The sequence below is a fragment of the Siniperca chuatsi genome, linkage group LG6, assembly GCF_020085105.1.
Source record: "Siniperca chuatsi isolate FFG_IHB_CAS linkage group LG6, ASM2008510v1, whole genome shotgun sequence".
Lineage (NCBI taxonomy): Eukaryota > Metazoa > Chordata > Actinopteri > Centrarchiformes > Sinipercidae > Siniperca > Siniperca chuatsi.
This window is the reverse complement of record NC_058047.1, coordinates 25,103,664-25,116,105: the sequence shown is the minus strand read 5'-3', so window position 1 is coordinate 25,116,105 and position 12,442 is coordinate 25,103,664. Positions and strand designations below refer to the sequence as shown.

The following is a 12,442-nucleotide window of genomic DNA, read 5'->3' as shown; positions in this document are numbered from 1 at the left end:
TCACTTTGTCTATGGCAAAATGAACTGAATTCATTGCGTATGCGCAAACCCGTCGTAATTCAAGTGAATGGTGTGCCGCATGTAAGAAATAAGCAATCAGGGATGTGATTTTTCCGGATTAATCCGGAATTCTGTATTTTCCAACCCGAAATTGTGACCCACGTGAATCATGCAGGTCCGTAAAAAAATATTTTATAGCTGCGTGAAAAGCTGCGTGAAAAGCTTTTCGACTGCCAGATCATTTGTGGGATGATGACTTGTGGAAAAGGAAAGAGGACAGTGGGACAAATTAAAAAATCGACAGGATAGGCTAGGTTAACAGTTGTTTGAGATTGCTGCCCTAACCTCTGTCCAAAGGTAAAGGTAAAAAAAGGTAAATCCACCTAGCAGTACCTCTAAAGCTTGGGAATGTGTAGATTCTATTGGAATTTGTACCCAATTTTGCTGCAGTAACAGTACCGTTGAGCAACTTGTTAAGATACGGTGTCAAGTTTGAATGGTCAGCAAAGTGTCAAAGAGCTTTAGAGATGTTAAAAGCCATCTAATCCAGTTAACCTGTGTTGGTTGCGCCTGATTTCTGAGCTGCATTTAAGCTTGCGGTGGATACATGTGACCTCTGAGTCGGAGCTGTGTTGATGCAGAGAGATACTAATGGAATAGATAGGACAGTGGCTTACTTCAAGTTAAACTAGCATCAAAGGCGGTATTAATTAGGTATTATTACCATATAGAAGGAAGCCCTAGCCCTGGTCCTTGTGGTCCAGGATTTTGAGATCTAAGTGTGTAGTGCTGGAGGCAATTTGGTGGTTTATACAGTCCACAATTAGCTTACCTTTTGTCCAGTGTGTCCAGAGTGTTCAGGTGATGTTTGATTCTTCAGCTGTATAACCTGACGGTGATGAATTCACCTAAATACACCATGAAATAAATAAAAGAGGCCTTTGCAGGAGTAAAGGGAATTCATTAAAACATATAGAAAAGAGTTGGAATGGATTATCAAAATAATAGACATCATTATTTATTTCAGTGGATAGTGATTTACTTGGATATATACTTAATGGCTTATTGATTTAATTTAGTGAGAGATGTTTATGTTTTTCATGTGGTGTTTATTTAACATCTTATTAGTGTATTTAATCACTTGTGTATTTATCTCATTGTCTATTTTATTAATATAATTATGAGCCATCAAGTCTTTGATATGTGTGCATGCACTTCTATTTCGTACATGCGCTGCCCTCTAACGGGCTTTACCCAACTCAACCACCTTGAGTACAGTCACAACACTCAGCGAAAACATTACTTAGTCACCATCGCTGAGATTTTCCTCTGAGTCCTATCTAGTTTCTCGTTACTTGCTTTGGCCTGCCTGCTCCCTCCACTCTGCCCGGCCGTGGTACTGTACCACAGAGAAGATGACTGCCACGTCTGTGAAGGAGTTCCTGCGTTCCCGCTGCCTCTTCTACAACATACTGCGCACTTCTGCTATTGCTAGGCTAGCTAGTGTTGCTGGGGATGCGTCACTAGGTACACTTGTTGGTTAGCTCTAGCTACAGCGTGCTTTCCTAGCATGCGTTGCATGGGTGGCAACGTCGCATCCATAGCAGAGGCCTCGTGTCGCTGGTGCCCTGAGGGCATAGCACACTTCTGCTAACTGTAGGCTAGTACCGTTCAGGCTGTGTCACTAGCTAACAGGCTCTAGCTACATCATGACCTGCTATCTATTTTAGACCTAGCTAGCAACACTGCTTCCCTCATTGGCTTACTCGACAGCGGTCAAGGCATCTACATTCAGACTGCGGCAGCCGGTTTCCCTCCACCTTCCCAGGCTTTCATCGTCAGGATCGAGCAGAGTGCGTGCAGTCCACTTCAACTTCAGACTCTTTTGCTGGGCTTGTCAACTCAAGAATCATGGCCTGCTGTACTACACTGAAGCACTGGCTGTCCTTCAGACGTAGTACATATGTTGATTAGAGGCACCACACCTGGGATGGGGTTGCTTCTTCTCTCCCTAACTGGTGCTCTTCTCGGAAACAACCTGTAAAAAAAAAAAGTATGATGCAGTGACTCAGCTGTCTATAAGTAGTCGCTGTCAGTTTCAGTTTGAACACACTTCACTCCAATGGGGTTGTTTCTTCTCTCCCTAACCGGTGGGGTGAATGAGCCTCTGGCTCCCATTCTCTCCCCAAATGCCTAATTTTACCTGTAGAGCACCTAAGCACTTCCACATTGCTACACTGATACACAGGCTGTTTCAGATGCATGTCATATGTTGACTAGAAACACCCCATTGAGAGATGGGGCTCTTTCTGTCGCATGAACTCAGGTAAGGTGAATAAGGGGGAAGATGATGTCTGATGCACATTTTTCCCTGGCCTCTCATCTTTATGTTACTCTGACACAGGATATTTCAGATATTAGCACTGTTAGCCAGGTGAGGCAAAGGTGATGTGTGAGGCCTGCTTTTCCTCTGGTTCCATTTCACGAGCACCACACTCCGCCTCGGCGGCTAATAGGTTGTTCGTGTCTCACTGGCTAGCTAATCGCTGCCGCTCATCACTTCATACTACCCGGCTGGGTGTGAGCGGGAGAACACAAGTACTCATAGAATTGGAGTTACATCCATGTAACTACTATTTTCCCTGAAGTGCACTTCTCGGAAACAACCTGTAAAAAAAAAAAGTATGATGCAGTGACTCAGCTGTCTATAAGTAGTCGCTGTCAGTTTCAGTTTGAACACACTTCACTCCAAGACTCCAGAACACACACTACTGGTCATTTAGGTAAGGTAACATTTACAATCTCTAACAAAAGGGACTTTTAACAGTAGTATTTTAACATCAGGGTATTTCTACAGCATGAATCCTGATGTTCCTTCAGTTTAGATAATGTGATAGCAGTAATACTGTATACTGTATATGTCCTGCATATAATGTTGTAGTGCATAATTCTGTATCTTAGGGTTTCGATTTTTTATTATTTCATTATGTTACATTCATTATCATATATTCTGTTCATTCTGCTGCTAATAGGCTGTACAATGTCCCTGAGTAGATATTTGACATGCTGAAATAATTGACTTTAATGCTGAAATGTTTTTAGTTTATCACAAAGCTAGAATACAACATCTCAGCCCAGCTGTACTTTCTTTGGGTTTAACAAATTTAAAAAACGTTGGCATGAAATCCTGCCTGGGTTTGCATAATCATCCAATATTTATGTTTTCTTCTGGAGAGTGGGTGGGAATAATTATGGTACTTATGTTTTATAGGTAATAACAAACACACAAAAGTTTTTCCAATGGAGCAATATTTTCTACACCAGCCGAAAATATGAAATGACTATTGGGTTGGAAGACAAATTGTGTCCAGACTGCATTCGTATCTCAGAGAGCATAAAGATTGCCTCAATCAGATTACATGCAGGAAACTCTTTTGTCTTATGCGCTCAGAGAGCAGTTTTAATTCAAGTGAATGGGCACCATCTTGGAGTCCAGTATCCAGTTCTTATAGTCCATGATGTAAACGATGTAGGTTTCAAATTCTTCCAAAAGTCAGCTTTGCAAATGTTTAATGAGGAAGGAAATGCATTCAACTCGTTCTTTAGGCCTCAAAGATACATAACTTTTTTTGTTTACAAAAAACATTCACTGGGTACCTTTAAAGGGACAGTTCACCCAAATCAGAATTAAAAACACTTTGGCTTCTAGTTTAACTGTGGTGTGGTACAGCAGTATGTGCTGAAGTTCATGATTATTAGTAGCTATTATGGCTGATAAAGAGACAACCAAAGCAGTTCATTATTCATAATTAGCCCCACCTTTTAGTCTGTTACCCCTGGCTTTTTGTGACCTTAGCACTCCGTATGCTACTCAGTAATTTGGTCGCTGTAATCCACCAGCAAGTTGTCCGTCAATCTATACTATCTGCTACAGCATACATTTCTGCCCTGTAAATCACTTGTCCTGTGTTCTCCTTTGAGAAAAAATCTGAAACCAAAAGAGAGAAATTTATATTTTATATTTTTCATGATGGCCCCCCTTGGTTTGCATTAATTTGAAGGAATACCGTTAGGTTTCTGTCTATGTAGATGGAGACCTTATTTTCGATACATCAAATCTTGCTTAAAGCTGTAATGTCAGCGTTCTATCATAGGCAGAGCACACAGTCACACTGAGCCAGACGGCAGCCTGCTACACAACACAACAACCACATTAACTTTCCTGTTAAAGTCTTATCTACCTTACAGACATGGACACATGTCTTGTCCTGCACCTGTCCTGACAAAAAGGAGCATTTCTGATATTTGCCCAAATACCTTTTCTCTTCCTTTCAATAACAAAAAACTATTAACAATACATCAATACATAAAAACGTATTGACATTATTTTTTACTACAAAAAGGGATGACTAAATGTGATTTCAGTTGGACTTTAAATCCAACATTTCCACACAATGTGCCACTCTGCTTTGCTCTTCTTATTTACTGGAACCAGTGCAGTCTGCTGAAATATTGGCTTTAAACGTTGATTTCCCCTGAGCAAAAATGTTTTCATTCCAGGCAGATATTTGTTTTTATCCCCACCAAGTCAATGTTGGTTTCCTTGAACTGATGGAAATATTTTTCCAACTTTAGTTGCCAAAACTTAACCTGACCTTAAACTGACTTTAACCATGGGGCGGAAGCCTTGTTTTTTGAATGCTTATACGGTTCGCTATGTAGAAAGGCAAACTAGCTATTTTGTTATTAAAGTACACAGACTTGTTGTTTGATCAAATGTTGAAGGTTGTGGGGTTTTGACTTGACATATTACGTTTCCCAACCAGGTTGGAGAAATGTCTTCAGACGTCATGGAGGTGGCTGCCCTGGGTCAACCTTTCACCTTAGGGATGCTTTATGATGCTTTGCAACACAAACTAATCCCAGGTAAATATTTAATTCAATTCCATTACACTGAAAAAATTATGTATGAAAATATCTTATCATTGGAACTCAATTTAGTTTATCATCTCATAAGCTAAAAAGAGTAATTGAGGACAGATATGTATGGAGATTTATTTTATTGCTTGCTTTACAATGTTTTATTGAAACATCCGTTGACAAAACACTGATTCAACTGACACACCAATCACAATTTTACAAAGATATACCAATATGTTTGGAATATCCACCTTATCCCTAGTTTGGGTTATTTCTTTTACTGAACCAGTGTCTGCAAGAGTTAACGGTTTGCAACAGGTGTCTTCCCTTCTTAGAGGGATTTTTAAAATCTGTATAATGCAGATTTGTTGCTTTTACACTTTGTTTAAGTACAGATTAAACATATGAGCTATAACATGTTAACTGGTGACCTGTAGAGGTGCTAGTAGGTGGATTTTGTTATCTTTGGACAGAGCCAGGCTAGCCGTTTCCCCCTGTTTCCAGTCTTTTTGCTAAGCTAAGTTAGCTGCCTGCTGGCTTCATATTTCAAGGTTGAAGGTACATTTATTTGTCATTCTAAAACACAAAGTTACACAATGAAATTAAAGTTGTAACCACCTTCACACTACACACACAGAACATACTAACCTTTAAAATTAGAAGAGAATAAAAATAAAAAACAACATATACAGTTACTTATATACATATATTATACAAAAGTAGTGGTATGGTAATGCTCAAAACCAGCAAAACAGAAAGTTCCATGTTATTTCTTTATGGTGGAGTGTGGAGGATGAGGTGGGGTTGAGGAGTCTCACATCCTGAGGGAAGAAACTGCTCTGTAGTCTGGTGGTTCGACAGCGGATATTTCTGTATCTCTTTCCAGCCGGCAGCAGGGTGAGCAGGCTGTGGCTGGGTGGGTGCTGTCTTTTAGTATCCTCTGGGCTCTGCGCAGCCACCTCACCAATACCACTGATACTCGGTAATGATAGCAATGATCTTCTGATGAATCTTGCCTTCTTAAGTTTCCTTAAGAAATACAGTCGTTTCTGAGCTTTCTTGACCAAGGTCGAGACGTGTGATGACCATGGCAGGTTCTCTGGGATGCTGATTCCCAGGAACCTAAAACTGTTCACCAGCTCCACTGATGTAGACAGGGGTGTATGTCTGCCTCCTTTTTCCTAAAATCAATGATCAGCTCCTTGGTTTTGCTGACACTGAGCAGTAGGTTGTTCTCTGTGCACCACTCTGCAAGATTGTTGATTTCCTCCCAATATGAATTCTCATTGTTGCTTGTAATCCGGCTGATGATGTTGGTGTTGTTTGCAAACTTCACAACAGTTGTTCTCTCCATGTTGGGCATTATAGTCATGGGTGTACAGTGTAAACAGGAGGGGGCTGAGCACACAGGTTCTGGTGTTGAGCACTAGAGTGGAGGAGGTGTGACCTCCAATCTGAACTGTCTGTTTGTGAGGAAGTCCAATATCCAGTTGCAGAGCATGGTACTCAAGCCCAGAGTGCTAGGTTTGCCAATCAGTTTTATGGGAGATTGTGTTGAATGCTGAGCTGAAATCAACAAACAGCATTGTGATGTAGGTGTTGTTATTTTCAAGATGTGTGAAGATTGAGTGGAGGGCAGAGAGATGGTATCCTCTGTGGATCTGTTGGTTCTGCATGTAAACTGGTGGGGGTCCAGGGTGGCTGGGATGTTGTTCCTTTAGTGCTGGTGATCCAGTTTCTCAAAGCACTTCATAAGAATGGAGGTGAGTGCCACAGGGGGGTAGTTGTTTAGACCAGTCACTGTAGACCTTTTGGATACAGGGACGATGGTGGTTGTCTTGAAGCAGGTGGGAACAATCTCCTGTGACAGTGATATCTTAAAAAAGTCAGTAATGACATCAACTAGCTGATTGGCACATGTTCTTATACACAGCCAGGGATGTTATCAGGCCCTGCAGCTTTACTCATATTGTATTCACTCTCAGCAGGATTCTTTTCACATCCGCTGTGGATACTGACAGTGGCTGGTCTTCTGGAGGCGGAGTAAACTTAACAGCTGACTCTTTGTTGAGGAGATCAAAGCGAGCATAAAATGTGTTAAGCTAACCTTGGCGACGTGGCCAGCACAGATATGAAAGTGGTGTTCTCTTGGCACCAAAGCATATACGAGTATTTCCCAAATTGTCGAACTTTTTCTTGAAACGGCGATAATGTGATCATATCTTCATCTCATAGCCTTACTAGTGAGGGACAGGAGGGCGACCTGACAAAGTGGCCTCGGATAGCTAACTATGTTAGTTAAGTGGTGTAGTGATGTGGGACTTTGAGGCTCTGACTCAGCTCTATGCCTGCTTTGAGATAGACATAGTTCTGTTCTACGAGCTCGACTTTATTACTGTGCAAGTTCTGATAAGCCTCAGAGCTTTTCACTTGTTCATCGCTTCACTGTTGGTGGCAATAGAATCAACAAAACAGTTAACTTCACCAATCTGATAGCACATAGCAGCATAAAGACACGTGCTGCAAATATAGAAACAGTGCAAGTCTTACAGAGGAAAACGAAACAAGTTGCAACACAAAAGAGGGTCCGGCGAGACACTAAAAACTGATGAACGTGCAGAGACATGTGATTTGCTGAAGTCAACTATTTGTTACTGATGTTGGAAATAAGACTGCAACTAGCAACTATTTTTATTATTGATTAATCTGCCGATTTTCTTTTTTTCGATTGGTGTATGAAATAAAAAAATTGTGAAAAAATGCCACAACTTCGCAGAGCACAAAGTGACGTATTTAGTTTACTGTAATATATGACAAAGAGAAGCAGCAAATCCTGCCATGTGAGAAGCTGGAACCTGAGAATGTGCGGCTTGAAAAATGACTGAAACATTTATTTTTAGATTTTAACTTTGATTTTTTTCCCGATTCTTTTTCTATTAATCATTTAATCAATTAATCGACTAATCGTTTCAGCTCTAGTTGGAAACTGAGCTAACAATCTTTATTTTAGTCTTATTATTGTGATTGCATGACTCCGACATTGGAGGTATTTGCTAAACAACCTAGCCTTAGCCTATTATTAATTACTAGTGTGGACATTAGTTTTAGGAACAGATTTGCTTGTGTTTTCCTGCATGCCACATATATGCTGTTAAATTCGTTTTCTAAAGTTGCAGTGTGTTGAGCTCTCTCAGCCGCTGCACATGTTAGCTCTTTCTGTGACTTTATATTAAGAATTTTTTTTTCCAACTTTAAAAAATGTCTGATATTTTCCATTATCCGCAGGTGTCACATTGTGGGATGAAACCACTCTAGAAGCGCACACAGTTGAGAGATCTCAGCACAGCAGTGCGTTTGAAATTATTGCATCGGATTCCATTGAAGACAAGTTTTCTCTGCTGGATGTTGATGCTTCTCTGAAGGCAAGTTTCCTGAGTGGACTGGTTGAAGTTGAAGGCTCTGCCAAGTACGTGAATGACAAGAAGAAATTCCACCATCAGAGCAGAGTGACACTTCAGTACAAAGCTACCACGAGTTTCAAACAGTTGTTAATGACTCATCTTGGAAGCGCTGATATACAACAAACAGATGTTATAGAGTCGGGCTTGGCAACACATGTAGTCATAGGCATCCTTTATGGGGCAAATGCTTTCTTTGTATTCGACAGTGAGAAGTTAGAGGCTAGCAGCATTCAGGACATCCAGGGTAGCATGGAAGCTGTGATAAAGAAGATTCCTGACTTTGATATTGAGGGGAAGGTTGATATCAAGCTTACTGACAAAGATAAAGCCCTGACAGACACATTATCCTGCAAGTTCTACGGGGACTTCCTTCTTGAAAGCAACCCTGCTACATTTGAAAATGCAGTGAAGACTTACATATACCTTCCCAAGCTACTGGGAGAACAGAGACATAACACTGTTCCGCTGAAGGTCTGGCTGATGCCGCTAAGGTATTTGGTTTCCAAACCTCCTCAGCCGATGATTGAGATCAGCGTTGGACCAGTAAGAAAGCTTCAGAATGCTTTGGAAGACTTACATCACCTGGAAAAAAGATGCAATGATTTTCTGGAACACAAAGTAGTGAAACATTTTCCAAAGATTCATGAAAAGTTGAGCAGCTTCCAGAAACTCTGTATCTTTTACACAACCACACTAAAACAGAATGTCGCAAAGAAACTTCTCCTCATCAGGGCAGGAGAAGAAGATGGGAGCGAATTAGAAAAAATCTTTGAAGATGGAGACAAGTCACCATTCAGTCCTGACAAATTAACCAAGTGGGTGGAAGATAAAGAGAGAGAAATCAATGTCATCGGGTCCTGTGTAGATATGATGGAGGGAGCAAAGATCGTCCCAAACCAGTCAGAGTTGGACAGAGAGTCTCTTGCTCCAGGTGTAGAGCATGCTCTGTGCTTTGTTTTCACCTCACTGGAAACTACTGAAGCCTACCTTGAGGAATTGGCAGACTACATGGATCCACGTAAATTACACAGTTCTGTGGGTGTCACTACACAAGACCACTGGTACTTCTCAGACGAAGTGGTAACCAACATGAGACAAAAAGCCAAAGCTTTTCATGAGCTTTCCAAAGCCCTGAAGAACAACAGGAGATTCAGGTTCCTCGAATCCGCTATAGCCAATGAGGAATATAAGGGTGCAAGCATCTACCATTACAAAGAGGGCATTCTGATCACTGATGATTTTTCAAAGCCCGAACTGCCTCCTGTAGAGACTATCAAAGACAAAAGTGCTCTAATTTGGTGTAAGTCATTTTTTATGCTTTTTCAGTTAAAAAATAACAAATGTATCCCTTCAGAAACATGATGGACCATACCTTTAATCAGGTTCCATTTTGAACTTTTCTTAAAAAATATGGTGAGGCTTTAGATTACAGCCCACAAATTACTGTGTAATTATTGAATGTATACAGGGTATCAATGAAATACTAAATGCGAATTTGGTACCCCCTAGTTTCCTGTACTTCTTCGCTTGTCCATATAAGATACCCTACAAGTATCTGCAAAATATTTACACTACAACCTGTTGGCTGTAACCTAAAGCATTACCAAAAATACTGGAAATTCATAAAAGATATTTTCAGAATTATCAAAAACTGTAACTTGTAACCTAGCGAAATGCTGTGAATTGAGTATTAATAGTAATTCTGATGAGTAGTAACTTGTGTTTTGGTTTCTCCATCAGATGCCTGTGTTCTCACCCTGGATCCAGACACAGCAAACACACACCTCACTCTTTCCGAGGGAAACATGAAGGCGACATATCACACAGAACTCCAACCGTATCCTTATCTGCCACAGAGATTTGATCATTTCTCTCAGGTTTTGTGCAGCGAGGGGCTGACTAGGCAGTGTTACTGGGAGGTAGAGTGGAGTGCTGGCTCAAGTGAAGATGTTGCTGTAGGTGTTTGCTACAAAGGAATGCTTAGGAAAGGAAACAGTCAATTGTGCAGGCTTGGATGGAATGAAATGTCTTGGTGTTTAGGCCACAGGTGGTCCCCACCTGCAGCTACACTCTATGCAGAGCACGATAAGGAGTGCCAATATTCCCCTCTTCCATCCGCTGGCTGCAGCCAACTTGGAGTGTATCTGGACTGGCCTGGTGGCACTCTGTCTTACTATAAAGTCTCATCTAACACACTGAGTCACCTCCACACCTTCCACACCAAATTCACTGAGCCTGTTTACCCAGCCTTCATGATTTGGCGTGAATGCAACTATGTGTTCCTGTGCCTGTAAACCTGGCTGCGGCTGTAAACTGACATGCTATATGCTGTTCAGTAGGGCTGGGTAACTCTCAGTACCAAGTGATTCAATTCAAGTTGTAGCCTCATAGTCTGATCCAGGTCGACAAGGCGTCCAAGTTCAAACTGTGTGTACATTTTTAGACGTCTATCTCACATATGCTCAGCGGCATTTTCACTGATCGTATTCAACATGTAGAATTAAAAAAAACCTAGCCACTGACATGCTGTTAAAACCTGTTAAGACTATATGCATCCTATATTCAACAACTCACATCGGAATTCGTTCCAGGTGCAGAACGTTTGACGTTGTGCACCTGGTATGCTTGAAGTCGGAAATTTCAACTGGGAAATTCCGACCTCCAACTTTGACTGGAATGCATTAAACATATACTCATCATCTTTAGAACTACTCTCTCTTGAAAAAAAAATCCTCTCTTACGCACCCTTATATTAACATTGTGTGAAACACATATTGGGCCACATATTAAGCCCCAGTCAGTGAGAGTCTCAGCCTCTTGTTTGCACTGAGTTGGTGTGTCTTTGGTTCAGAGACATGTTGGCTGCTGCAGTATACCTGCTTGCATGAATAGTTTTATCATCCTGTATTATCTAGAATTATTACATAAGCAAGTATTAGAAACCATGGACACATAAAATAAACTACATGTATAGTTAGATACCACTATAGGTAAGAGAGAAAAGATGTTCCGTTGTAATTTGGGTGAACTGACCTTTTAAGGCAAGAGCTGTACAGTATTACAGGTGTTACATACAGAGTGACTGTATATTCTGCTTGGATCGATGGAAGTTATTTGTGAAATAAAATACAGTGTGTCCGTCTCATTGTAGGCTGCATGTTTGCAAGACAAGTCATGTTAATTCTGTTACAATGGTTGAAGCAGCTGTTACTGTACATGATACAGTGAATAATTGAACTCATTGTGCTACGTTTGTTTGCAGTTTAGGCTGCCTTTTCAAAATAAAAGGCAAAAGGCAGTAAACCATTCTTTGGTGTTTCATTTTTATCTCTTTATTTATCATTAAACTCTTCTCTTTTTCTTTTTACAAAAGATCTTGGCTAGATAATAATGAGAATAAATATGAAATAAAATTGAAAACATACTCCAAACCTATCTAAACTAAAAAAAAAAAAAAAACAGGTTTGAATTCAAACACTATTACTAAGCTTTTTTACTAGATATTTAGTCAATGCTGATCCACAGAGGAAACCAACCGCATTAATTTTGCCTCATGCCAAAATCCGGCTACATACACATAAATGTCTAAGCAGACAGAGTCAACGACCTGGGCATTACTGCTGATTGTAATAATGACTGTATCGTTAAAAGTTGGAGCCGGTAGAAAGGGTACTTTGAGAAGCTGAGACATTGTGCTTGCCAAAGACTGCTGACAGTGCACAGTCAAGTCCAAAAATGTTCCACTCTGAGATATCTAATCAGTTGTAAAGAAATGAAGTTCAAATACATCACAGTCGCAGTGGGTTAGAGAGTTGTCGGTTCTTCTATAAAGATAATCTCCTCATACTTCCATATGAAACTGAACAATTGTATCACTGTGCAAAAATAATGTGATCATTTTACAAGAACACCACCACTTTCTCCTTTCTGTTATAAAACAATTTAAATTCTACAATGAATGATTATAGTTCATGTTTCCTCATTGAGGAATTGTGTGTGAAATTCATTAAAAACATCTGCAATCATAGTCCAGTTACTGTATGTTGGTTACTGACCTTGAA

General features: G+C 40.4%; 1 protein-coding gene across 1 annotated transcript; it reads left to right on the top strand.

Annotated features, from left to right (window-relative positions):
- The first annotated feature begins 2,751 nt into the window (after positions 1-2,751).
- On the top strand, positions 2,752-11,987 carry LOC122877646 (stonustoxin subunit beta-like). The gene is made up of 4 exons (XM_044199477.1): positions 2,752-2,783; positions 4,827-4,926; positions 8,206-9,681; positions 10,122-11,987. The coding sequence occupies exons 2-4, from the start codon at positions 4,836-4,838 to the stop codon at positions 10,673-10,675; spliced, it is 2,121 nt and encodes a 706-aa protein (XP_044055412.1). The 5' UTR covers positions 2,752-2,783; positions 4,827-4,835; the 3' UTR covers positions 10,676-11,987.
- The last annotated feature ends 455 nt before the right edge of the window (positions 11,988-12,442 follow it).

Bases quoted from the DNA above. Each gene is read 5' to 3' on its own strand.
- LOC122877646 (XM_044199477.1), top strand. From the start codon at position 4,836: ATGTCTTCAGACGTCATGGAGGTGGCTGCCCTGGGTCAACCTTTCACC. The intron at 4,927-8,205 runs GTAAATATTTAA...CATTATCCGCAG, and splicing joins GCAACACAAACTAATCCCAG to GTGTCACATTGTGGGATGAA. The intron at 9,682-10,121 runs GTAAGTCATTTT...TTTCTCCATCAG, and splicing joins CAAAAGTGCTCTAATTTGGT to ATGCCTGTGTTCTCACCCTG.